The sequence below is a fragment of the Drosophila pseudoobscura genome, chromosome 2 (assembly GCF_009870125.1).
Source record: "Drosophila pseudoobscura strain MV-25-SWS-2005 chromosome 2, UCI_Dpse_MV25, whole genome shotgun sequence".
In the NCBI taxonomy this organism is placed as follows: Eukaryota; Metazoa; Arthropoda; class Insecta; order Diptera; family Drosophilidae; genus Drosophila; species Drosophila pseudoobscura.
In genome coordinates this window covers 17,044,773-17,069,781 of record NC_046679.1, presented here as the reverse complement: position 1 = coordinate 17,069,781, position 25,009 = coordinate 17,044,773, and the positions used below count along the sequence as shown (strand labels likewise).

Sequence of the window (25,009 nt, the reverse complement as noted above, 5' to 3'; positions counted from 1 at the left end):
AGGACAATATACCTTGAAGACATAATATGGAATCAAGGTATGTCATGCAAAAGGGGTGGATTTGACCTTACATGCGTTGCATTTTCTAGGCCGCTTTGCCTGTTTTCCATACCCTCGTTTTCCTCCCATTATGTAGCAAAGATGTAGTTAGCTTGTAGTGGCCATGTAATAAATAAAGCAAATGTAAACATTCGAAAAAACCACAGAAAAAAACAAACACAAGAACTAACTTTTCAAGAAAACAAGAGAATTAATCTGAAAACCACAACGAAGGCCCTAAGATAATTCCAAAGTGAAAACCCCTCAGAGCATTGCATTTACATTCCAGAAATCAAGCGTCTCTCGGCTCTGCGAACGAGAACGCGAACGTGTTTGGGGCTAGTTTTTTGTGCAAAAGTGGACGTAGTGGCTGTCGGGCCGCAGCAACTAACTGTGATTTGGGGAGACATAGCCGCCGCCGCGGCCACAGGAGCGCCCAGTCCTCAACCGATTCGCTGGCGTAGGCCAAGTAAACGGGGGCGTCGCGTGCCCGCTTATATATGTGTGTGTGGTGTGTGTATGGACAAGAACAAGTTGCAGCACTCGCGAGTTTGCAGTGGTATTAGTGGTGCTCGGTGTGGCAGTGTGCGTGCTGGGTCTTGATGTCTGCGCTGTTTCCCAGGCGACGACCAAGAGGTGAGCACACAGGTGAATTATCGGTGCAATACGCTGCCTTGGCAACAGAGCCCCGGCCACAGTCGCATCCAACAATAGACGACTCACCCCGACCCACCATTGACGACAACAACAAGTAGCGGCCAGCGAGAATAAGCAAATATAACGAAAATGTTGCGTTTTCTGAGCCGTCGCAAGGTGCGCAACAACTACGCGGATAATGCCAGCAGCCCCCGCGCCGGTGGCATGGGCGGTGGCGGGGCCGTTGCGGCCAGCGGCTCCCAGATTAAGCCGCAGCGCATCGTCGTGAACAAGAACAAAATCGACTGCCGCGTCATACTGCTGGACAATACTGACCTTTCCATCGAATTATCGGTGAGTTCGGAATAAAGAAATTCTACATATAAATTACGAATTACATTGTGTTTGTCCGATTGTATGCGGACATGTTGGGTTAAGTAAAAGCAATGACGGCGGCCCCGGGACTATGCCAACTAAAAGCATTTATAATATGACATGAACTATAGTTTGGTGTACGTTTCGAGTTGAATCAAGTCAGGCAAAAGCCCCCTCAAAGGTTAATTGCTGATGTGTGGGACTGTCGCACACAGCACTCAAATGCTGGCACACAGTATTGGCTGGGTGGCTGGCTGGCTGGTTGGCTGGTTGGCTGACTGTGTGATAAACGAACGAACCGCTGCTGATGTTCGCATTGTTTAACCCGCTAAGCGAACGTGATTAGTTCAGGGCCATCATGATTTACAGACCACGGCAGCACGAGGGTACTAATTTTCGCGACTTTGCACTTGAATTGCAGAAAAAAGCGTTGGGCAGCTTCCTCTACGAGCAGGTCTTCTATGCGCTGGACATCATCGAGAAGGACTACTTTGGCCTGCAGTTCATGGACGCCAATCACGTCAAGCACTGGCTGGACCCCACCAAACCCATCAAGAAGCAGGTGAAAAGTGAGTACAGGCTATTGGTTCTCTCTCCAATCGAACGCTACTAATGCACTTCGACTCATTTGCAGTTGGACCTCCGTACACTTTCCGCCTTAAGGTAAAGTTCTACTCTTCCGAGCCCAATACGCTGCGCGAGGAGCTCACGCGCTATCTATTCTTCCTGCAACTGAAGCAAGACCTGCTGGAAGGCCGCCTCGACTGTCCGGACGACAAGTCCACCGAGCTCTGCGCCCTGGCCTTGCAATGTACGTGTTCCTGGTTTCTTGGTTAAATTTTCTAATATGCTAATTGTTCTTACCCCCACTTACAACAACAAAAACAGCTGAGCTGGGCGACTACGATGATCAGGAACACTCGGCGGCCACCGTCTCGGAGTTCCGGTTCGTGCCGGAGCAGACGGAGGATCTGGAAATATCCATTCTGGAGGAGTACAAGACGTGCCGCGGCCTGACGCCTGCCCAGGCTGAGACGGCGTTCCTCAACAAGGCCAAGTGGCTGGACATGTACGGCGTGGACATGCACACCGTGCTGGGCAAAGACGGATGCGAGTATCACTTGGGGCTGACGCCCACTGGCATCCTTGTGTTCGAGCGGGACCAGAAGATAGGTCTGTTCTTCTGGCCAAAGATCAGCAAGTTGGACTTCAAGAAAAAAAAGCTTACGCTCATCGTCATCGAGGACGACGACGATGGTCGCGAGCAAGAGCACACCTTCGTCTTCCGCCTGTACAACGAGAAGGCCTGCAAGCACTTGTGGAAATGCGCCGTGGAGCATCACACCTTCTTCCGGCTGCGGGCGCCTGTGAAAGGCCCGTCGGCACGCCAGAACTTCTTCCGCATGGGCTCGCGCTTCCGCTACTCCGGCCGCACCGAGTTCCAGACCACCCAGCAGAGCCGGGCCCGCCGCACGGTTCAGTTCGAGCGTCGGCCCTCCCAACGCTTTGCCAGTCGGCAGTCCCATCTTCTGCGAGAGCGGCAAAAGGCCTCCCAAGAGTCGGCCGCATCAGCCGTGGCCTCGATCAATGCTCGGGCTGCTGCAGCCGCCGCCGCTGCTGCAGCTGCCTCACAGGTTCACCCGACTCCAGTTCCATTGACTCCAGTGGCTGCTCCCGTTCCGAGCAACGACAACAACAGTGACGTCTTCGATTCGCTGATTTCCACGGATCAGTTCATCACTGTAACCCCTTCGCCCTCTGTGCTCACTGTCATACAGAACTCCGCCATCATCGAACCCGATGCTGCCTGCAGTGCTTCCATCAGTTCCTCCTCACAGGCAGGGGCCGCCTGCGCCTCCCTGGGTCGCAACTCTCTAAAGTCCAACTTTAGCAACGATGATCCGGCGTACAGCAAGATTGGCTCCATTGGCAAGGCGGCTGGCTTGACTGTGAAGTATGCAAAACGGAGATGTTTACGTTTTCGAAACGTGTTTACATTGTACTTAATTCCTGGGTTTCTTCTTGCAGATTGGAGCCGGAGTATGCGCCTCCGTATTCGCCGAATGCTACCAAGAACTTTGATGAGACCAATCCGTTCAGAAGTGCGGCCTCTCACCATGGCAGCTTTGGCAAGGCCTCCATTAGCTCCGGCCAGCTCAGGTAAGCCAGTGTCCAGTTTAGCTAACTCGACCGATGTGCATATCGCTTCTACATCCTGACTAATACTGCCTGTTTGCGTTTGCCACCTGTCTCTCACGTATCTATGTTGTGTCCTGCCTTGTGTGTGTGTTGTGTCATCATTGCGCAGTGTTAAGAGCGGCTTGTCGGATAAAGATAGGGAGCTAGACTCATTACTTAAGTCCATTGTCAAAGATCCATCCCCATCAGTGCTAGCAAACGAAGCCATTAACGATGCTAACAGTATCAGGTAGCGTAAACACTCTCGAGCCTCGAACCGCATATAGATTGACCAGAGAATCTCTATCCATCCCTCCATATCTGCCAGGGTGACCATCAACAAGACTTTCGACATGGACCACAACACGGAGACACTGAAGCGCCTCTCGAACGCCAACGAGAAGCCCAACAACCAAGTGAAGCTGGCCAATGTGGGCGCCACGGCCCTGCCGCCAGGCAACATCAAGTGCAATATCCTTAAGGGTAAACCTACTCCCACTCCGAAGGGGACACTCGGAGCAGAGATTAATCAGCTTGTCTTCCTTGCATTGCAGCTCGCGTTGAGGAGGAATTGGGCGCCGGCGGCAACGCAAAGCTGACCAATCAGATGTTTGTGCCTGCCGCTAGCTCCGTTTCCCACTCCGGTATGCACACAAGCATCACCAGCAGTCACAGCAACAACAGCAGTCATGCACACAGCGATGGACCGGATTCCCTGAACGCCACCTACATATCAGTGGTGAGTGGCCAACGAACCAGTTTGCTCCACACATTGCACCCGTTTCATGCTTTTTGTATGTTTTATTTTCATTTTCATTTGTTGTCCGCACTTTATGTTTATGTATGTTGTGTGTGCGTGTGTGTGTGTGCTCACGCGCATTTTGGGGCTTGCTTCACTCGCGGTAAACGCTAAACCCGAACAGGGAGGCGATAAGCTGACGCTCAGCATACCGGAACAGAAACCGGCGGCAGGCAGTAGCGCCAGCGGCATCTGCACCGCCGGCACGAGCACCTCGAGCACCACCAATGGTAATACACCCTTCAGCAACGCTACTTTTGTCTCGGGCTTCAGTGCGCCGCTTACCCCCCCATCCTCGCTGCCAGCCATACTCAACAACAACAACAACACTAGCGGCAGCTTGGCCACCAGTGTGACCACCATCATCACGCCCAGCAGCCCCACTGCCAGCATCAGTGTAGTGGCTCCCACCAGCAGTGGCACAGACCCGGCCCCAAGCGCCCCTGCACCCGCGCTGAGCAATGCCTCGGCTGCCGAAATACTCATTAATGAAATATTCATTAACAACATCATAAACAACAATGCTGCTGCCAGCAGTAACGGCAGCAGTAACACAAGTGGCAGCAACGCAGCCGAATCTGGTGCAAAGCCTGCGGCAAACGCCACACCCAGCGCCGGCACATTGCTCTTCTCCACGCTTAGTGAGCAGGAGCGGTTAGAGGCGCAGAAGACGGGCCAGAATCCGAATCAGAACCAGAATCACAGCGAAGTAGATGCACCACAGAGTGAAAAGGTTTGACCATTGAGCAATTCTGTCTACGCTTTCACTGTCTGTCTATAAACTGGCCTAGAACGATTAACATTTAGTTTTCATTTCTTTCAATCTGCACGCAATCTAACTCTTAACGTATATACCCGTATACGTAGTTCGTTGACCTCTGTGGACGGCTCTTAACGCTTTTAACGCTTAATCTTCTTCCACAGAAAAGCAAGAGCAATTACCCGGAGAGCAGCCGCATTCCGTCCAGCAACAGCAACGATATGGTCTCACCCTGGCTGGTCTCCTCGGAAGTTGTGTCGGCCCCCAAGGGACGCGAGCCGACTATTATACGAAAGTCCGTTATTACAACTCAGTTGTAATTATTGTTTAGTCTTAACTTCTAACCCTTTTAAAAATGTAAGCCTACATGTTCTTATTTATATTTATATACATATACATATACATATACATACATATGCTAGGTACGGAAGTTCTATACAGACGAAACGTACTCGTACTCTACTCGTATTTTTTAATATAGACAAACGCTAGACAACTTTTAATCATTCCATGAGAGAGTAGCAAGAGAGCTACAAAGCGACAAAACGACAATGAGAGAAAGCAGGTCCAATCAAAATGTAAACTGTCCATAAATGTGCCTTAACGATCTATATAGTATATACATATTTATACATACATATACATATTCGTCTAGTACATTTGAACGAAACGAAAACGGGAACGAGATGTGCTAAAAACAGTGTACTTAAAATAAAGTTAACGATTCAAAATGTATTCATTTGCTAACTATAAGTGTATAGACTGGATTTTAACCAACAAAAGCAAAACAAACAAGAAGTGATGAAGGCGCTCTGCTTAATATAGTACTAGGCCTATGTTATAGCTAAGAAATGTGAGCTCCCCTCAATGCAGTATTCCAACTAATCGACCACTCTTAAGAACAACGAATCCGATCCGTGCATATTCGAACTAAATTCTAAAATCAACAAAAATTGACTGAAATTGTATACAAACTGAATTGAGATGAGAATCGAAAATTTGAAAATGTGCTGCTACCCGCCGGGTATCCTACCTACTCGTAGGTCCAAACAATATTATCCATCGAAATTTTAAGTACAAGAGCGGTGTACTCAATTATTTTTTGTCTAAGCATACAGAGAGGATGTTGAAGCATTTAAATGTATAAAATATTCAATAAAAGTGCATTTATGCATTATACATTTACACACATTCAGCATGCGCAACTGAGGCATTCATTCCCCCAAACCCAACGAGATATTTCCCATCTATTTTCGAATTAGGCAGCTCATTCCTGGAATCCAAAGGAGGCCCAGCTGCCAGTTAGCCTCCCGATGCTCAAGTCAAGTACAGACCAGAAGCAGCCACAGCGGAGGCCTTCCCAACCACACACATGTACTTGAAATTCCAAGATATTTTCGCAGCCCCCGAGGTCGTGGCACTGCAATTAAAAGACAGCCGGCGGTCGCATCGGCTCCGAGCAGTGTTGATGCTGATTCCAAAGAGAAATCTTGTGTACATACGAGAGTTTGGATATCGTTTTAGAGAACACATTTTTGATGCTCTGGCAGCATGCTTTGGTCCTATTTATAGCCGATCCATAACCCCCGCCGACGACGAGGGGGCAGCTCCTGTGGATCGGCGAAAATGGACTGTTTTGGAAGCGGAGAAATGACTGATCATCGTACGTACCTATGCCACCAGAATGGTGGCTCTGCCCCCTCCTGCTATGGATGGGATGGCTGTTCGTTTACATAGTACTCGTACGTACCATACGGATAATTTGCAGTGGGCGTGCAAAATTTCATAATTTCCTGTGCGCGATGGTCGATGCGGTGCAAGGCTAAAAATACTGATACAAACTGTCTGCTTCTTGCAGCAATGAAAGACATGTCAAACATATAGTTTCATTAGATTTAATTTAAAGTGGATTCTACTTGTATAATTTATTTTTTAAACTGTAAATTTTGCATTCTTGATTCTCCTGAACTTCTCCTCATCGGCTTGTGCGACACTTCCAATAAATATTAATATAAGTATAATACATATCATGATGGTTCAATTTCTTTGGTTGTTTTGTCCGTCTGGTTGGATGGCGGGGCAGCAAGAGGTGCGACTTAAAATTAATCATCTACGAGTCCTAGGCGCCGGCTGGCCGACGCCATCCTGCTCTCGTTGTTGCTGTATTATTGTGTGTTCGTGTTGGTGTGTAGTGTGGTGTGGGTGGTGGAGGTTGTGGCTGGTGTTGCTGCTGCTGCTGCTGCTTAGAAGCACTTGCGGTGGACAATGCCGGGACCGGACTCGTCGTACTCCTGCTTTGAGATCCACATCTGCTGGAAGGTGGACAGGGAGGCCAGGATGGAGCCACCGATCCAGACGGAGTATTTGCGCTCAGGTGGGGCGATGATCTTGATCTTGATGGTTGAGGGCGCGAGTGCTGTGATCTCCTTTTGCATGCGATCAGCGATACCGGGGTACATGGTGGTGCCTCCAGACATGACGATGTTGGCGTACAGATCCTTGCGGATATCCACGTCGCACTTCATGATGGAATTGTAGACGGTCTCGTGGATGCCGCACGACTCCATGCCCAGGAAGGAAGGCTGGAAGAGGGACTCGGGGCAACGGAAGCGCTCGTTTCCGATGGTGATGACCTGTCCGTCGGGAAGCTCGTACGACTTCTCCAGAGAGGTGGAGGCGGCGGCGGTGGCCATCTCCTGCTCGAAGTCTAGGGCAACGTAGCAGAGCTTCTCCTTGATGTCGCGAACGATCTCACGCTCAGCGGTGGTGGTGAACGAGTATCCACGCTCTGTGAGGATCTTCATCAGGTAGTCGGTCAAGTCGCGACCAGCCAGATCCAGACGAAGGATGGCGTGTGGCAGGGCATAACCCTCATAGATGGGCACGGTGTGGGAGACACCATCGCCGGAGTCAAGCACGATACCAGTGGTACGGCCGGAGGCGTACAGGGAGAGCACGGCCTGGATGGCGACATACATTGCGGGGGCGTTGAAGGTCTCAAACATGATTTGGGTCATCTTCTCGCGATTGGCCTTGGGATTCAATGGAGCCTCGGTCAGCAGAACTGGGTGTTCCTCGGGAGCGACGCGCAGCTCATTGTAGAAAGTGTGATGCCAGATCTTCTCCATGTCGTCCCAGTTGGTGATGATGCCGTGCTCGATGGGGTACTTCAGGGTGAGGATACCTCTCTTGGACTGGGCCTCATCGCCCACATAGGAGTCCTTCTGTCCCATGCCCACCATCACACCCTGATGGCGTGGACGACCCACAATCGAGGGGAAGACAGCGCGGGGGGCATCATCTCCAGCGAAACCAGCCTTGCACATTCCCGAGCCGTTATCAACGACCAATGCGGCAACCTCATCGTCACACATCTTGTATAGTATTTGTTTTACTGTAAAAGATAGAGCAGTCCGTTAATAACCGGCAGGAGAAGATACAATTTTGATGTTCGTGAATTTCAGTGTTTTCTGATCTCTGAATCTTAATTTTGATTAGAAAGGCTGTGGGATACTGACCGTCAAAGGAAAAGACAACTAGAAACCTAAATCAACACTTTCGCTGTAGAACTGCGAGTGGCCGCTGGACCGAGATGCGCTAATATTTATACCATTCGAGCGACCCTCAGTCGAGCAGATATTCCACACGCAAGCCCACACTCACACACCAACACACGCGCACAGGGAGGCACACACAGATACTCGTACGAGCACTCTCAGACATACATATGCAGCACATGGCATGGATGCACATTTCGCCGAGGGGGAAATTTTGAATTTCTTTAAAAATAATTTGTTTTCGTTTGTTTTTGGATTTCGGTTCGGTTCGTTCATAATTCCGAGAGGCAGAGACAGCCGCAGTCGCTGCTGGCTCACCCACAGATACTACATGGGCTACACAGATGGACAGATACAAATACAGGGACACATCCTCCGGATCAGAGCCCCAGCATTCCCATCGTAGGCGTATCTCTGTATCTATAGCTGTTCGTAGAGTAGATCTGTATCTGTATCTGTATGTGTGTTCGTTTTTGTTTTGTCTAATTTTTAATCAACATTTGCACGTTGGTCCAATCCATACATGGTTGGGATGGAAATCTCTCGGCGATGAGAACGCACTCGTAATTAGAAAAATACGAATCTCAAAACAAAACCAGAAACCAAAAATCTCTGTGAATTAAGTACATGCATATATTCGTACAACATTCTCCCAGCCGTAATTTGTGGCGCTGGGTGTGGGTGGTTAGGGATTTGGACCCCATAAACACAAGTCGAACATTTGTAATAGAGCGTGCAGTGCATTTATAGATTTGCAAGTTTGTGTTCGTCAAACGGAAATCAATTAAATATGCTTCAACCTATTTCCCCATTAATATTTCTTGAATACATATGTCTCTTGGCCGTCCCCCATTTATCGCCATTAATTATAAACATCATTAAAATCCATTCAGTTAATGATCAAATCTTTAATTGACTTATATGGTACTCATGGAATATTCAAAAATACAAGAAATAACAAAGGCATTTGTTGTTTACCCAATTCTCTTAAAATGCGTGCGTGTGGGTGGAAAACTGTGTGAAATGGAATTCGGAAAAGAAACGAAACGAAACGAAAGAAAAAGAAGGAAAATAAAAATACAAATCGTGCGCTCTCACGTTTTTGCATGAGCTTCTTTGACGCTTACGCGCAGAAACGTATCTAGAGTATGGAATTCTATTTTCAGAGGAAAACTCAAGAGAATTATATATTTTAAATTTTAATTTAAATATAGAAAAGTATGCGATTGGCCAGTTATCGCAGGTAAGGAACAACCTGCTCAATTGTGCTGACATTTGAATACCCTACAATATGTTGCCTAATGAATGGAATTGCAGGTTACACTGGGTTATATTATATTGAATCAATTTATATACAATAAGATAATAGAAGAAAGATAAGATAATGCAATACAATAAGATAATAGAGGAAAGAAAATAACATTTGTTTCTCTGAATATTTTTCACAATCGTATATGTAATTCTTACCCCGGATTCGGGGTGTCAATCTTGTTCTATGTCTGGTCTACCTGTCTAGTTACCTCGCTTGACTACATATTTATCAACAATTTTCTATCTTTCATTTCTACATTCATGTACTATGGGTAGTATCTGATTTTTAAGGGACTTAAAGTAGCACCCAACTAATATTATATAGATCCAAAAAAAACTTAAAATGTCAACCAAACGATGTATAATTTTTAAGACCTTTCTGAATCAAAGTTCTTACAAATTGTAATAGACTTTATTTCCCTTAGTGTTTGCGTTAATGCTATATCAAATCGAATATTTTGTCTATCTTAGTATTTCCCGTCCCGAATACCGTAATACTCATACTCGTATTTTATTTTCATTCACTCGCTGATTCATCTTATCAGCTCGGTGTCATCTACATATTTACAACGCCTTGTTGAATACCATTAACGTGTCTTTCATTCACCCAACCACAACGAATGCTGGTACGAGTATACATACATATGTATGTACATATGTGGAAGCACCAGTATCTATGTTATCGCTTGTGTGTATTGGAATTTGTTCGGCCTACATTGGCTGGCTAGCAGCTGATTGAATTGTGTTGGCCAGCAACAACAAAAAGCTGCCAATTTGAAAATACTGCAACAAATGTTCTGCCTAAAAATATTATTTATAAAAATGTATGAAAAGCACATATACTCGTACCAGCCAGCAGCAGCAGCAGCAGCAGCAACGGCGGAGGCCAGGCACCAGCGGAGGCACCAGGCTGTACATAGACCACCACCTTTTAAGGATGCGCAAAGCGACGGAGGCGAATGCCGACGACAGCTTGACGTTGGCGGCGTGCGCGCCTGTCCGCTTTCTTGACAAGCAGCCGCAACGGCTACGGCAACAGCAACAGCAACAACAACAACAACAACAACAACGGCTACGACTACGGCTATAGCGACGCAGCCGTGCATTCCACGGTGTATTGCAATTTTCGTATTTTTAAATCGAATAATGTGCCAAGAAAATATTAATATATATATTTATGAATTTCTTCGGGCAGGAGCTCAACGATTTTAATGTTTAGTTTGCAATTAATTAATTAAATTGTATGATTGAATTTTTTTCCACAGGATATACATTGGTGTGCGTGCTAATTGGAGTCACTGATGGTTGCAATGGTTCTATTTATGGTATTATTGGGATTCATTGACTTAGATTCTGAACTCACTATTTCAGCTATTTGTCGCTGTGAAGAACCAATAATATGTTTTTGAATGTATTGATGGGTATTCAAAAATGTGTCCTAAAAATTAAATAACCGTCCCGTGCGTAGATTCATCGACGAGCTCTATAATAACACTTCACGAATGCCCATTCCATGAGAAAGACGCTGAAGGAGATCAGCAGTAGGCCACTGGAGAAGGCGAACGCCCCATGGAACTGAGCCAGAGTCAGTGCCTTGAAGGGATCCTCACGTACGCGGTTGATCTCCTCGTGGATCATGCGCCTCCTGTCCAGATCGCGGGCCCACTTCTGCATGTGGCCCGACTCGATGATGTGCTGGATGACCGGATTGATCTGGTGCAGTAAATGGTACTTCTTGGGAAGCAGCATGGTGACCAAGTAGACGTAGAGGGACTCCCGGCGGTCGAAGCAGAAGAGGCGATCCCGCTGGATGCGTGGATTGTAGAAGGAGTGCTGCCGGGAGACAGCCACGGCGATATGTTCATTGTTTGCAGCATCATTGAGGCAGTCCACGATATTGTAGCACATCTGGAACTTTTCACGAATATACTTGAAGATCTGCAAGGGAAAGGGAAGGATAAGCTAACTCTGATATACTGAGGTACTGCCGATATGAATCACCTCTCCATCCTTGTTCAGATGGCGAACATTCTCTGAGCTGCCCATGATGGTCATGCGATGGCTGTAGATCTCCTCCAGAGACTGGATCTGATGCGAGCTGCGCGGAGTGGTGAGCGTGCTTATCAGGAAGCTCTGATAGGTGTTGCTGAAGAAGAAGCCCATCAGAAAGGACAGCGCAAAGAGCTGCCTCAGAACCAACGAAAGCGTCTGGGCGGGCATGGCCTGGGTCAAGAGAATCCCCAGCATCCGCAGGCAAATGGCGAAATAATTATTGAGATTCCGTAGGCGGAAGCCAGTGACGCGCTGCGCCATCAGCACCATGAAGGAGCAGGTGACAATGAAGAGCAGGAGCAGGAAGCCTGTGTCCGCATTAAAGTTGGCCACGAAGTTGAAGAACCCGTGCTTGCGCTTGGCCCGTGCCACGCACCAGGTGAGGTCGTCCTGGTGGTAAGGAATGGAGCTGGACACAAACTGGCTAATGCTGGGGTCCTCATCGATGCCACCCACAATCATCTCGATTTCGCTGAAAGATAAGTGTGTGTTTGTGTGGGATGGGGTTTATTGGAATGGGACTCCGCTTACCCGTCGATTAGCTGCTGGAACAGATGGTATAGGTTGCTGTTCTCCGCCTGCATTTCAATGTGTACATTTAAGCGCTCCGCAATGGTCTGCACCATCTGGTACTCAATTCCACTGAGCTGGGACTTGGACCCATCCGCCCCGCCGTCTGCTTCCAGGATGCCGGTGGTGTCCGCTGCTTCTACATCCGCGTAGCTTTCATCTCCTGAATCCCCATAGCTAGTTGTCTCATTATAGTCGTCGTCTCCCTGTGTGCCGTAGTAGTAGTCCTCTACAGGCTCCTCGCCGCTGCGGAAGATGTAGGGCTCCCAGGGCCGAAAGGCGGCCGTCAGCGGACATCCGCTCAGGTCGCGTGGAAACTTATCCTCAAACTTTGCTCGAAAGAACTCTTCGATGGTAGCCTCTAATTTGGTTGTGACATTGGGAGACCTGTGCAGCTCTTCACTCTCAGTTGAATTCTCTGATTGATCTTCCGATTGATTGTTACTGTCCGTTGTTTGACCAGATGGGTCCTCATTATTACTCTCAGTTGATTTAGCAGGTGGATCTTCATTGCCACTCTCATCTGCCTTGGGACCTTCCGTCGATCGATCAAATTGATCTCCATGTCCAGATTGGACCTCTGTTGACAGATCGTAATGAAAATCATTGCTACCCTCTTTGGACTGAGCTTTATTCTCCGCTGATTGATCAGCGTACTCATACATTCTTCTTAGAAGACCTTTGTTGCCAATCAAGTTATCATTAGATTCTAAGTAGAGATCTGAATCGTTTCCTTCGTATTCCATTTCTTTATTACGAGTATCGTTCTCTTCATCATTATTTGCTGTATTTTCTTCCATCTCCCCGTAAAGATGGGGGGATGGTGTTTCACTATTATCTTCTTGTTTTTCATCCTCTCTAGATTCATCTTTTACATCTTCATTAGCCCCTTCTTGACTTTCTCCTGTAATGTCGGTAGCTTCTTCTCCCCCATTTTCTTCAATTTCAACATCCTCTTCGTTTTCGTTTTCGCTTTCACTATCGTCTTCTTCCTCATAGTCATCGTCCCCATCGTTATCGTCTCGGTTGTCACTCGGATAGTCGCAGGCATCGAGCAGCTCCACGGCTATTACTCGGTTTCCGCAATTGTTGTCCGGATGATAGGGAAAGACGCTCTTGCCGTAGTAGAACTCGTTCTCCTCGCTCTGCCCAATCACGTTCACGTTAAAGATTTTCTTGTTCATGAACGTGAGAAGCAGCTCCACCATCAGGTCTGTCATCTCCTCGTCCGTCTCCTCCACCGCGGCCAGGTAGACCACGAACTGCGCGAGTGGATTCCAGTTCAGCATGCCCTTCCAGTAGTCAAACACCTCGTCCAGATCCTCGTCCTCGAGATTCTCCACAATCAGGAAATAGCACTGCGGCTTCTCGTGCATCACGAATTCAGAGGATGGGGACCCCTCCCTGGGATTCGTGACCAGCAGGGTCCAGGGATATCCGTCATACAAGTTCATGCCACTGAGCAGCCGCTCCTGAACATTGTGCAGCTGGTAGTTGCGGCTGATACACAGCACCGAGCCGGAGAGACCGTCCCCGGAGTCGAAGTACTTTCGGAGCAGGGCTAGGATGCAGGTTCCCTGTGACTGGTCGTTGTTGGGAACCATCATCAGATTCAGGCCAAAACCATCAACACCTGAAGCCAGCAGCAAGAAGTGGAGCAGCAAGGTCGCCGCCCAAACGGAGCGCCCTGATATGCGTAGCTCTAGTCCGGACATGCCACAGAAAACTGAGCGGCCACGCCCCGTACACGCCCATTAAAACGGCAACCGTGTCTCGAGGGAGCCCACAGAGCCCACTGTCATTAAACTCCAATTATGTTAATTTTCAATCTTTGATTCGGCCCCACAATCCCAACAACATAAAATGTGTGTACTCGTATTTCTCCCATTCGGCTCGGGTTGTTTGTTTAGTGCCCGTTACCGGTGCGTCGCGCCTTTTATGGCCCGTCATAGGATCTGACGCTCCACGTGAATTGCGACAGGCTTTATCTTCAATCTCCCCGAATATGCAACTATAACTACACTCAGAAAAAACTTGGGATTTTTACAAGGTAACTGACAAAATCCGTTTTTTCAGTGTGCGGGTGAGGGCCAAGTTACGATAAATATATTAGAAAATAAATCTAGAAATAAAAACTCGTGTAATGATACAAATATTAATAAAATCAAAGAAGATTGTTGCTGTGGAGTTATTTTTCATAAATACTCGTATCGTACCGTTTTTTCCGTCTGTACTTTTACCCCCGACAGGGCCCCGATCAACTCCAATGCGCCTTCAGTGCGGCGGGGCCATTCATTCCCATGGCCAGGGCAGACTTTTCTGTTGTCTGGCTGACATTAAAGTTGAAGCCACGCTAACAGCGGACAAACACGAAGCAGCGGGAACAACGAGGCCTGACATTTTCGAGTAATAAATAATGCTGCATCGAAAGGAAATCGAACAAAAAATACTCAAATTGAATCAAGCGCGTGTGCTCGAGAAGTAGCAATCCAAAAATCAGTCGCCACAGGTTTGTACCTGCTGCAGATTTTCAATCTAGCAAATTGCTCCACTTTTATTGTATATTATTTTTGGTGCGACTAACATACATACATATATCATAAACGCACTTTTTTTTCCAATCTTACATCATCGTAAATCGGACAATTTACATACACCTCAGTGGGAGATTGGCCATAAATAATGCTCGCAAAGCTGTCAAGTCTCTCGCTGCCTTTTTCCGACATCCATAAATGCAGCATTAACATAAATCAACAAGTGAGAAGTGCCAACAATTAACTTCTTAATTTAACTATCTTGTTTGCATTTGGTTTAATCAAGATTCGATTCCGTTTACATTGTCGTCACAAGTGTGTACTATTTTTCATTGATGAATTTTCCAATCAAACAATTACCCAAGTCGACTGGTTGCTGGTCGTAAAAGTTTAGACCGTTTGGCGTTGCGTGATCATGAGCTACCAAATATGTATGTGGAATATGCTAAGTATTTCGAATCCATTCAGATACAAATAACTACCAATCGAGTCATATAAATTGCACATTGTTTTTGTCGCCACTTGGTTCTCCCTTCTATTCTTAAATATCATATTTTATATTCAAAATCACTTGCTTAGTCGGTATGCTAATTTGTTGAAATACTCGTGTGCCTACAGTCAAACTGTGGCTTTTAATACTCGCATTTGATAATGAGTTTGGACTTTTGGCAATATAGACAATTCATTAAGTTCCATACTCTTAAGTACCACAAGCACACGTTTCGCAATCTCTTGCCATATCATAAAGCTTATGAAAGTTCAATTGGAGGCACTCCACAGCAACAAATAATGATCCCTTGAGGCTATGACCCATATGTACACATATACATATCTAATGAAAATCTATTTTCATTTACCAACAATATTTTGATAAAACCTCAAATCAATCGCAAGTTAACCTAACAATTATATTTTTTGCCTAAATCCGTTCTGTGACTCACTTAAAAAGGTATTCGTGTTTCGATATGCCATATCCATGAATTTCGACCAATTTATTAGCTTGACGTTCAAAGACAAAGCCAACATGCATGTCTAATGCACCACGTCTCACCCTCTCTGCTCCACCCGGCCCGGCTCCGAGTGGGCTCCGCTCGCTTTCATGGCCCGCGGAGTGTGGCCAGAGGCAGCCGAGGGACTTTTTGCGCGGTGCTGACCTTCGTCAAGAGAATAGAAATCCATAGGGGTATCGGTAGAGTAGAGTAGTACTATGTACGATATACATATATGTATATGGGGTATGGCTAACTAGTGGCTACTGTAATGGCTACATATTCTCGACTTATAAGTAGATTGATTTATTGAGTCGAATAATAACTCCCCAACCGCAGCCGTGGCTAGATTTCGTTGGATACTACGTGCATTGGAGGATACAGATACTGATCATCTGGAGGGTACGGGCATGGGTATCCGCAATCGGCTGGAAATGAAAGTATGCGCCACAAGGCGCTTAATGTTGGCCATTGTTGCCGAGGCTGTGGCTGTCTGGCTGTCTGGGTGTCTGGCTGTCTGGGTGTCCGATGCTTGTGGTGGGAAACCGGCTGTTGGCACACCTTCTGCGGAGGTGGAGCCTTCAGCCACACAGCTTTAATTGGTTTAATGGTCTGCATTTATAGAAACCAAAGCCGAGCACTTAAGGAGGCCCATTAAAAGCGCTTAGAGCCAGCATCGATATTAGTTGATTGATATTTCGGCGGCCGAATACGGCACTTAGAAGAATGGTTAACACCTAAGGTCCCAGCCAAAATGCCAGAAATATTTACCGAATTCATCAAGACCTTGTCCACACTGCCACTGCCAAAGCTGGTAATGAAACTGTCAACAGGCTTCAGCACCAGCTTCGGCCACAGCACCAGCACCAGCTATGAGCACTCGGATTCGCAATTACTTAATTGAGCCCACATTTGTGCGAGCAGAATGCACAAATGAAGCAATTGGACAGTGTCGATGACAAGGCATGTGGCGAATGCTTGGTGACGTGAGGCCGAAACATAATTAAAGTTCATTTCGTAATGGCAGAAATGAGAGGAGATACGAGTATCTGATACTTCGGATGCAGACAAAGATTCGAGCCAACATGCGACGATGTGGCTATTAATCTTCAAGTGTTCATCGTCGCCGAGTCATATAGAGCAGACCCCAGACATTCCCAGATTTTGTTTCTCTCCATAAATCGGCTACTTTCGAAACGGCCACGCGACTAACGAGCGCCGGTCCAGGGCGTTGTTGTGAAAGGAAATGTGTTGTGATGCCTTTGACAGCGCTAATATCTATGAAGCGCGGCATGCCCCGGGGGCAGGCGCAGCCACCTACGTTTCCGCCCGTCTCGGGTGTCGTAATGGTCAAGTGCAGAAGGCATGCCGGGCATAGGATTACATGGACTTTTTCGCTATTGACAGCGCGTTATGTCACTCACTGGCTAATCGTACCGTATCGCATCGCATGGCACTGGCCAGTGGCCACAGCCTTGAACTGCGCTTAGAACCGGTACTGGTACTACAATACACACAAATTATATATTTAGATCGTAACTTGGCATTAAGTGGGATGTGGATATTCTCCCCAAAAGCTAAACAACAAAATTAATACCACAATTCAAACAATTAAAAAAAGAGAATCAAGAAAAGTGAATGTCCAGCGGGGCTTGGCAGTGGTTGAACATTTTTCGGAACACTCCGGAGTCCCGGCTCCCTAACATATTATGCACGGGCAAATAACGCAATTATCGGATGATGCTACCCATATGTATATCTATATCCCCATCACCATTCCCATCCCGATTTCGTATGCAAACTGCGGATATTTTGGTCAACTAAACAATTCCATGTGTCACAATGCAAACAAATGCCGAGGCAATACAGTTAATGTTAACTTGGCTAATTCTGGCCGCAAACCAGTTTGGATACTCGTACCGTTGTTGTCTCGCAGCCGCTGCCGCTGCCGTTGCCTCTCCGGCTGCAGTCACCTCTTTTGCATAGCCCCCTTTTAGCGGCGCTTTTCACGTATTTGGGTTAGCTCCGCGGAGGCTGAAAATTGTGCAGAGAACCTTTCAAGAGCCCGGACCCGAATCCGAATCCCAGTCGGGCTTTCCATTTTCAATCGAGAGCAAACAAGTTGCTGGCTGGACTTTCACCTGCCTCTGCCTCTGCCTCTGCTCGAGATCGTTCAAACATAAATGGGCCCGTGTCCCCATCCCCATCCATGTGCTGTTACGAAACCCAGTTCCAGTTAGCTAACTCACATTGGATCACCTGTCCTGCGCCAGGTGAGCCATAAAACCAAGTAAAAGGGAAACCGACTATGCCCACATTTCGATTGATTTATTTTTTTGATTCGAATTGAACAAACTCCAAACCCCCAAAGTAGAACACAGAATGGGTAAATGTTGTTAGACAATTGACATGGCCATGTCCAGGCATATTTAACTAGAGACTCGATCCAGCACTGCATTCTGGACTTCAGGCTCGGAAAATGGTGCCACACTGTTGACGAGTAAGCGTTCACAATTGTATTGTCTGTAAAAGGCCAATGTCGGGACATAAATCTTAGCTTTGATTCGCCAATTAGTTATCCCCTGGATGCAGGATGCCAATTTACAATTAGTAATTTAACAAAAATAATATAATAAAATAAATCTTCAATTAAAGTGAGAATGCCTTTGGAACTGGTTGCGGCATTTTAATTGTCGTTCGAGTACATTTAATTTATAGCTTTCGACACTGCCTGTTTTCGGCAGTACAATGGACTCTCTCTCCCTCCATTGACAAAACTGCCGACCGCGGCAGTTACTCGTAAATACCCGAAATTCGAGAAAAACATAATCAAATATTTTATTTGTTTTCATTGTTTCGCTGATGGCGATAATGAACTTGTAAGGAGAGCAGCAATTGGTTAATTGGACCCACTAACAGCTGAATTACCACAATCTGCCACCAACTCCAACCGGCCAGAAACTAGTTGCTCTAGCAACAACAACAACAACAACAGCAACAGAAACAATCACAAATACAAATCATAATGCAAATGTGCGGAAGACGTGCCGCCAGCCACAAACATTTTTCACGCCGTCCAACGGAGCGTATGAGCAATTGGTGCACCAGTGTCCCCCCATGAATATAAGAGATTCGAGCTGAGCTTTATAGTTCAAAGCATCAGCCAAAGTTAGACCCAAAGCCGGAGCTGGAGACCGACTTCTTGTATGATTTAGAGACACTCTTATAAAATTCGGTGCGCCTGCCAGGCGTGGCGCAGTCGCAAAACGGCAACCGCAGAGCTCAGACGTGTCGCGGCGATCAGATCGAAAGCAACAACATCCACAGGCCCCAACCGAAAGTGTCTCAAAGTAAGCTAATGCCAGATGGAAATGTTGTATCAACAGCCGCAGCGGTGCCACAAATCGGCCTGGCCACCAGACAAAACACAACAAAAGACTGAGGCAACGAACTGCAACTGCCACTGCCAGCGCCACTGCAGTGGGGCACGTCGCGAAGTGCGGTTTCCAACGGTTAAAGTGCAAATTGTTATACATTTAGTTAGCTCTTCGGTGCGCCGCCATTCGGTTCGATTCAGCTTGGAGGCCCCAACAATGCCACACTCTCACCAATTCAATTCCGAAAGCCTGCAACGCCTTAGGCCATACAACTAATTGGCCAATCGATAGGCACTGCACAGCCAAGGGTAGACCGCGATTGCGCACTTGCATTCTACATTGTTGCCCAAAAGTCGCTTCTCGTGTGTGCGTGCCCAAAAGAAGACTTTGCTTAGTCGGAGAACGGATCGGAACGGAACTGTGTTAATTAGGTTCGCTTGGAAAACGCATTTTTCTGTTGCCAATTAAAATCGATCGCAGCCAAAAGTGTAACTTAACTGTTGATTTATATGGATATACCATGCTCATACCTTTGCTGATTTAGAAATGTTGGAAATAAGGAAATTGAGATCACGTCAGCATCGGCACGTTTCATTTGCTGTGGCGCGACCTTTTCTGCTTGCAAAAATCCGCAATTTACAAGCAGGTGCTAATTCACCTTCGCAGCTTCCGCTCTTCCGCTCGGCCCTGCCAGGGGATTGCCTAATAAGAGCACCAAAAAAATCACCAAATTCAAATGCGATCAAAAGTGATATGTACACCACTCAATTGAGACGGGCATTTAAGCCTTTTTAACCTTTTTGGCCAGTGTGCCTAGCCGGCACGGCCTCAGTCTCTGGCCCAGGTCCATTGTGAAACTCGTGAGAATGCGTTCGGCGTTCGGCGACAAGGTGCAAAACAGATGCGGATAAGGCAACACCATGCGAGTACTGCCACTCGTGCTGGCCGGGCTGAGTGGCTGAACTCATTTCAGGTCTCGGTTCTGCCGAAAAAAACCACTTAATTAGCCGCAGCGAGCGACTTCTGGTTGCATCAGATCTGCCACTTGGATTGTCTCCGAGGGATCTATTAGTAAATGGTCGGCCGAGATGAAGCAGAAATCAAAACGTACAAAAATGTATGAATTTCTTTTGTTAACCGACAGCGTGATTAATGCTCGGAATACCTGTTGAAATGCGCCGAACAAAGTGTGGTATTCATAGGAATATCTTTTAATTTTCCTCAGCGATTTCTTTCGTGCAGCCAAGCTATTAGCTTCACTCACTTTCGGCTCGTTTTGTTAGGGGATTTAATAGGTAAATTAAGCGAAATTCATTGGCCTGCCACAAGTCATCAACATGGATGGCTATCAGGCGAAGTGCGAGCACTGCTCGTAAAAAATATAGTAACTAATGTAAAGATCGAGCACTGCAAAGTGGCTGTGTGGCCCGACTCGTAAACGGTTTGTTCCGCTTGCGTCTGTCGTCATGACAATCGGGCGGTGCCCCTGTCATTGTCAGGTCTAATACTTGTCATAAGTGATTTCCATATTTCCCGAGCAGTGCAAGGTTTTCTTCTTTTACTCGAGATTTTGGAAATTGTCTCGGTTTCCGCTTGGCGTTGCACAAGTGTTGCGTAAGGAGTGCCAGCCAGCTCGTAGAAATAAATCTTTTTCATGCGTGTGCCGTCGGCTTCAGCCTTGACTTTTTACTCTTTTATATAACTCATCAACTACGAAAATTCAATTATCTTTAACTGCTTGTCGAGGCCCAGTCGGAGCAACTCGCGGCATGCGGCATGCGGCTTGCAGCATGCGGCACGCGCCGAAGAAAGTTTCAGTCCACTTTCTGCGGCCGCAAACGAGTCTGGGAGTTGGCCCGACACTAAATAATGTGTAAGCCTGTCAAAGACAAATTGGCCAAAATATTCAAATGCCCGGCCTCCGCGTAGCCATTCCCAGTGCCAGTTGCCCGGCTCGCGCAGCAATTAAAAACGCATGGGAATCGACTCTCGCAATGGAATGGAGAGCGTGACTGGCGTGTGAAATCGAAGCACACACACAGTCACAGACACGTCAGTTGCAGATGGAGACAACATATAGTATCTGGTGCATACGTCGATTGCTGCTCACCGAGCAGCCACACATCCACCCAGCATCCACAGCATCATTTGAATACAATAACCAGGGCCAATCTGGTGCTGTCTGCACACCGGCTTCGGCTTCGGCTCCGACTTCGACACCGGAATTGGCACATTTACATGCAATCTGTATTGGTCTCAGCATCTGCATACTCGTACTATAGGCTATGGATATAGATACGTTTAGAAAGGGTAGCCAGACGACAGTTACCGGTTTCGCTTAGGTTTATAGAATTGTCTGGGAATTCTATGCAATGGCTTATGGCATTGTATGCTGATTTTAAAGTACAAATGTTCTTAAATACATTCCTCATCTGCAATTGTTAATCATTCAACAGCACGATCCAGGGCTAGTTATCTGATTGATTATTCAGCTAGATATGGCGTGTGGTTTCAAAAGATTATTCAAGTTTATGCCACTTTCAATGATCGCAATTTTCATTCTGGGAACACTTCCAATTCCGTTTTCCTTCAACGGTGATTGAAAAGTCCGGAAATAGAAAATCTAAGTCCGCTGGTACGAGTAGATAAGCTCGAGCCCGTGCCCAGTAGCAGCAGAAAGCTTTTTAACCTGAGACTGAAAGGTTCATCCATCAAATAAACTCCGATTGGATTCGATTTGATCTTTGCAGACACCAATCTTGCCATGCTCAGGATCCTTGCCGCAGTACTTTGTGCGCTCCTCTGGCCGGCCAGTCGGGCCCTGACTCCTGGCCTGCAGGTGGCCAAGCAGTGGAAGCTCCTGCGCTACAACTTCCAGCCACAGGCGCCGGTCAACGATGCCAACTTCTACAGCCCCCAGAACGTTCTCATCACGGGAGTGGCCGTCACGGATAACCGCATCTTCGTGGCCACTCCGAAGCTGTTTACGGGCGTGCCCTCTACCGTGAGCTGGGTGTCCAAGGCGGAGTTCGGTGACTCACCCACCCTGCAGGCCTTCCCCGACTGGTCCTTCTCCAACACGGCCCGCAGCGACTTCAACTGCAGCGACCTCATCCTGACCTCGGTCTACCGCCTGCGCCTAGACTCCTGCAACCGCCTATGGCTACTGGATGCGGGGGTCTCCCGCTCGCTGGAGGACTACGAGATCACCTGTCCACCCAAGATACTGGTGGTGGATCTGGCGACGGACCGGGTAGTGCGTCGCATCGACTTTCCTCCCGAGGTGCTGCGCGGCGAATCGCTCTTCACCAACATGGTGATCGACGAGACGACGGCGAAGACCTGCGACGATGTGTTTGTGTATATCACGGACACGGTGGAGCCCGGCATTGTAGTCTACGACAGTGGCAAGGACGTCACTTGGCGAGTCTCCCATCCGGCCATGTATCCCGATCCCGACTTTGCCCAGTCCGAGATCCTCAACGATCGCTTCGTCTTGATGGATGGAGTTGTGGGCTTGACCTTTGACGAGCGCAAGGGAGTGGTCTATTTCCAGCCTCTGGCCACCGATCGGTGAGTGCCTCATCCCAGCCAGATCTCAATCATTGCTCTAAGCCTAGGGTTCTCCTTATCCCTTACCGTTCGCTTCTAGTGTTTTTTCGGTGCACAAGAATGTGCTGCGTGCCGGACCACTGCCCGACGGAAAGATGCTGGACGTGAAACTGGTGGGCAAGAAGTCCTCCCAGGGCATCGGCCTGTCCGTCTCGCCCTTCGACAGCAGCCTTATCTTCAGCCCGCTCAGCGAGACGGCCATCGCCTCGTGGAACCCCTCGACCAACCAGCAGTCGGTTCTGGCCTACGACCGCGACCAGCTGCAGTTCGTGGCGGATATAACCACCACCCGCTCGGAGCCGGGCGTCATCTACGCCATCTCCTCGAAGTTCCACCGCTTCTTCCTGAAGAACCTTGACTCCAACGAGTTCAACAACCGCATAGTGCGCCTGGAGCTGCCCTCCGGCTCCCTGTTGGGCCACCACCTGGCCCTGCCCCCGGCCCCCGCGCACAACAGCCTGCTCAATTACGGCCTCTACAACACCCACTCGCAAGCCTCCACGAACGCCCTGCAGACGTACTTCAGCAGCCCAGCGCTGACCACGCCCTTCACAACCAAGACGCCCTTCAGATTCGAGAGTGCCGGCGTCGTCCAATACGGCGTGCGGAACCCCTTCACGGCGCTCAACCAAGGCGAGGCCTTTCCGCCCAGCAAGGCCACCCGGGACAACTACCAGCGCTCCTACCTGGACACCCTGGTGGGCACCTCTGCGCCGGCGGCACCTACGAGATTGGTCTCGGCCCCCACGCCCTACACGACCCGCCACAGCGGATATTACTATCAGCGCGGGAAGCGGGAGCTGCAGGCGGAATCGGATGAGGAGGAGCACTAACCGTAGTCCGCAATCCGATTGAGGGATCCGCTCGATTTGTGTTCACGATGTGTATGTGCAATGCCACGCTCTGCTGATGTAAATAAACCTTTTTTAAATGTATTGATTAAATTAATTTAATGAAAATTGCCTGAGAAGCTGCATTTTAAAAAAGGGTAGGGCAAACGTGTGACTATGAAGTGGAAGTGAACTTCATATTTATATGCATTATATATATATATTTATTTATATATATTTCTGAATCAGAACACTTTTTCACGCTATGGCCTCTATACCAATTTCTCTTAGCTTTTTTTCTTTACCATCTGCGCTTTATGTGTGACGAATGTGGCCAATTAAGTCAACTACTATTTATTACTTTAAGCGGCGACACTTAAACGTGGATTATTTTCGCATTTGCATATGTTGAATGGGAATTTCAGAGCCAGAGCTCCACTCATTGCTCATTAACTTGGATAGCTATCTTTGATGTTGAACAAGTCTACTAGTCTAGTCTACTAACAGATGAGCTGGTTATCATATCACGAACAGGGTATTAGAGAGGTTTCCGGCATTCGGAGTGGTTTATACCTCTTGGATAGACTTTATATTTATAAGAGTTCAATTTGGAGAATATCTGCCAATGAATTTGATCTGAAAATAAGACCATCTTTTTTGGGTGCAGCAAAAAGAAGAATTCCAGCAAAAAGATAGACGCACGCACAGGCAAAAATACAAATTCTCCTTCAGAATCAATAGTCCTTAGTCAATACGAAAATAAATATTAGTCGAACAGAATATATGCTACGTGAAAAAAAAATTAATTGGCCAGTCTCCATTCAACGTTTTTCGATAACAATCGTTGTGTGATTACTATTATCAATTCAAACCGGTTGTTGGCAGGCGTTTGAGCAATTAAATTGAATATCTGGCGCCGGGCAGTAATTGTAATTAATATTTGGAGGCTCCGGCCATGTTATACGAGCGTAAGTGATTATTATCCAGTCAAGTAGCTGGATTCTGCTAAGAGATTTAAAAGTTTGTTTCGACCATTTCGAAAAAATAGTGACACAATACACAAAATTCAAGGACCATTCTAAAAACAATTGAGTAAGATTGTGACTTGGCAGACATCAGCTCATTCTAACACAACTCAACGTTCTTGACTTGGAGGCAGTTCTAAAGGCTTACCAGGACTACAAGGCATTGACAGGAGAATGGATGCAGGTCACATTCCCAGGCGCTATGCACGATGCTTGGCCGAGAAATGTGACTTCGGTCCCACCTTGAGAATGAAATCTTGATGGTCTAAAGATGCGCTCAAACGAGAGTTACTGCAATATATTGGTAATTGTATAATTCGAACAACGACGAAGAACGAACCCACCCACCCATCAAGTCTTCTGGC

At 47.4% G+C, this 25,009-nt stretch overlaps 4 protein-coding genes across 6 annotated transcripts; 2 read left to right on the top strand and 2 right to left on the bottom strand.

Annotated features, from left to right (window-relative positions):
- The first annotated feature begins 123 nt into the window (after positions 1-123).
- On the top strand, positions 124-5,976 carry yrt (erythrocyte membrane protein band 4.1-like yurt). Of its 3 annotated transcripts, XM_001358968.4 has the most exons (10): positions 826-1,029; positions 1,472-1,619; positions 1,685-1,861; positions 1,939-3,004; positions 3,079-3,210; positions 3,359-3,478; positions 3,557-3,711; positions 3,783-3,967; positions 4,152-4,760; positions 4,952-5,976. In XM_001358968.4, the coding sequence occupies exons 1-10, from the start codon at positions 826-828 to the stop codon at positions 5,105-5,107; spliced, it is 2,952 nt and encodes a 983-aa protein (XP_001359005.3). In that variant the 3' UTR covers positions 5,108-5,976. The 3 variants fall into 3 exon arrangements, with proteins under 3 accessions (XP_003736640.2, XP_001359005.3, XP_003736641.2); XM_003736592.3 differs by lacking the exon at positions 4,152-4,760 and having other exon boundaries at positions 124-1,029; XM_003736593.3 differs by lacking the exon at positions 3,359-3,478 and having other exon boundaries at positions 4,952-5,107.
- A 692-nt stretch (positions 5,977-6,668) lies between these two features.
- Positions 6,669-8,459, bottom strand: Act87E (Actin 87E). Its single transcript, XM_001358967.5, has 2 exons — positions 8,306-8,459; positions 6,669-8,181 (listed from the first exon to the last, which is right to left on the bottom strand). Exon 2 carries the CDS (start codon positions 8,159-8,161, stop codon positions 7,031-7,033), a length of 1,131 nt encoding a protein of 376 aa, XP_001359004.1. The 5' UTR covers positions 8,162-8,181; positions 8,306-8,459; the 3' UTR covers positions 6,669-7,030.
- Positions 8,460-11,125: 2,666 nt separating this feature from the next.
- Positions 11,126-14,067, bottom strand: Ir87a (Ionotropic receptor 87a). The gene is made up of 3 exons (XM_033377566.1): positions 12,239-14,067; positions 11,657-12,179; positions 11,126-11,593 (listed from the first exon to the last, which is right to left on the bottom strand). Exons 1-3 carry the CDS (start codon positions 13,990-13,992, stop codon positions 11,126-11,128), a joined length of 2,745 nt encoding a protein of 914 aa, XP_033233457.1. The 5' UTR covers positions 13,993-14,067.
- Positions 14,068-19,026: 4,959 nt separating this feature from the next.
- yellow-e (L-dopachrome tautomerase yellow-e) lies at positions 19,027-23,724 on the top strand. The gene is made up of 3 exons (XM_001358965.4): positions 19,027-19,150; positions 21,928-22,750; positions 22,830-23,724. The coding sequence occupies exons 2-3, from the start codon at positions 21,942-21,944 to the stop codon at positions 23,620-23,622; spliced, it is 1,602 nt and encodes a 533-aa protein (XP_001359002.3). The 5' UTR covers positions 19,027-19,150; positions 21,928-21,941; the 3' UTR covers positions 23,623-23,724.
- Positions 23,725-25,009: the final 1,285 nt, after the last annotated feature.

Bases quoted from the DNA above. Each gene is read 5' to 3' on its own strand.
- yrt (XM_001358968.4), top strand. From the start codon at position 826: ATGTTGCGTTTTCTGAGCCGTCGCAAGGTGCGCAACAACTACGCGGAT. The intron at 1,862-1,938 runs GTACGTGTTCCT...CAACAAAAACAG, and splicing joins CTGCGCCCTGGCCTTGCAAT to CTGAGCTGGGCGACTACGAT. The intron at 4,761-4,951 runs GTTTGACCATTG...CTTCTTCCACAG, and splicing joins ATGCACCACAGAGTGAAAAG to AAAAGCAAGAGCAATTACCC.
- Act87E (XM_001358967.5), bottom strand. From the start codon at position 8,161: ATGTGTGACGATGAGGTTGCCGCATTGGTCGTTGATAACGGCTCGGGA.
- Ir87a (XM_033377566.1), bottom strand. From the start codon at position 13,992: ATGTCCGGACTAGAGCTACGCATATCAGGGCGCTCCGTTTGGGCGGCG. The intron at 12,180-12,238 runs GTAAGCGGAGTC...CTTATCTTTCAG, and splicing joins TTCCAGCAGCTAATCGACGG to CGAAATCGAGATGATTGTGG. The intron at 11,594-11,656 runs GTGATTCATATC...TTTCCCTTGCAG, and splicing joins ATCTGAACAAGGATGGAGAG to ATCTTCAAGTATATTCGTGA.
- yellow-e (XM_001358965.4), top strand. From the start codon at position 21,942: ATGCTCAGGATCCTTGCCGCAGTACTTTGTGCGCTCCTCTGGCCGGCC. The intron at 22,751-22,829 runs GTGAGTGCCTCA...GTTCGCTTCTAG, and splicing joins CAGCCTCTGGCCACCGATCG to TGTTTTTTCGGTGCACAAGA.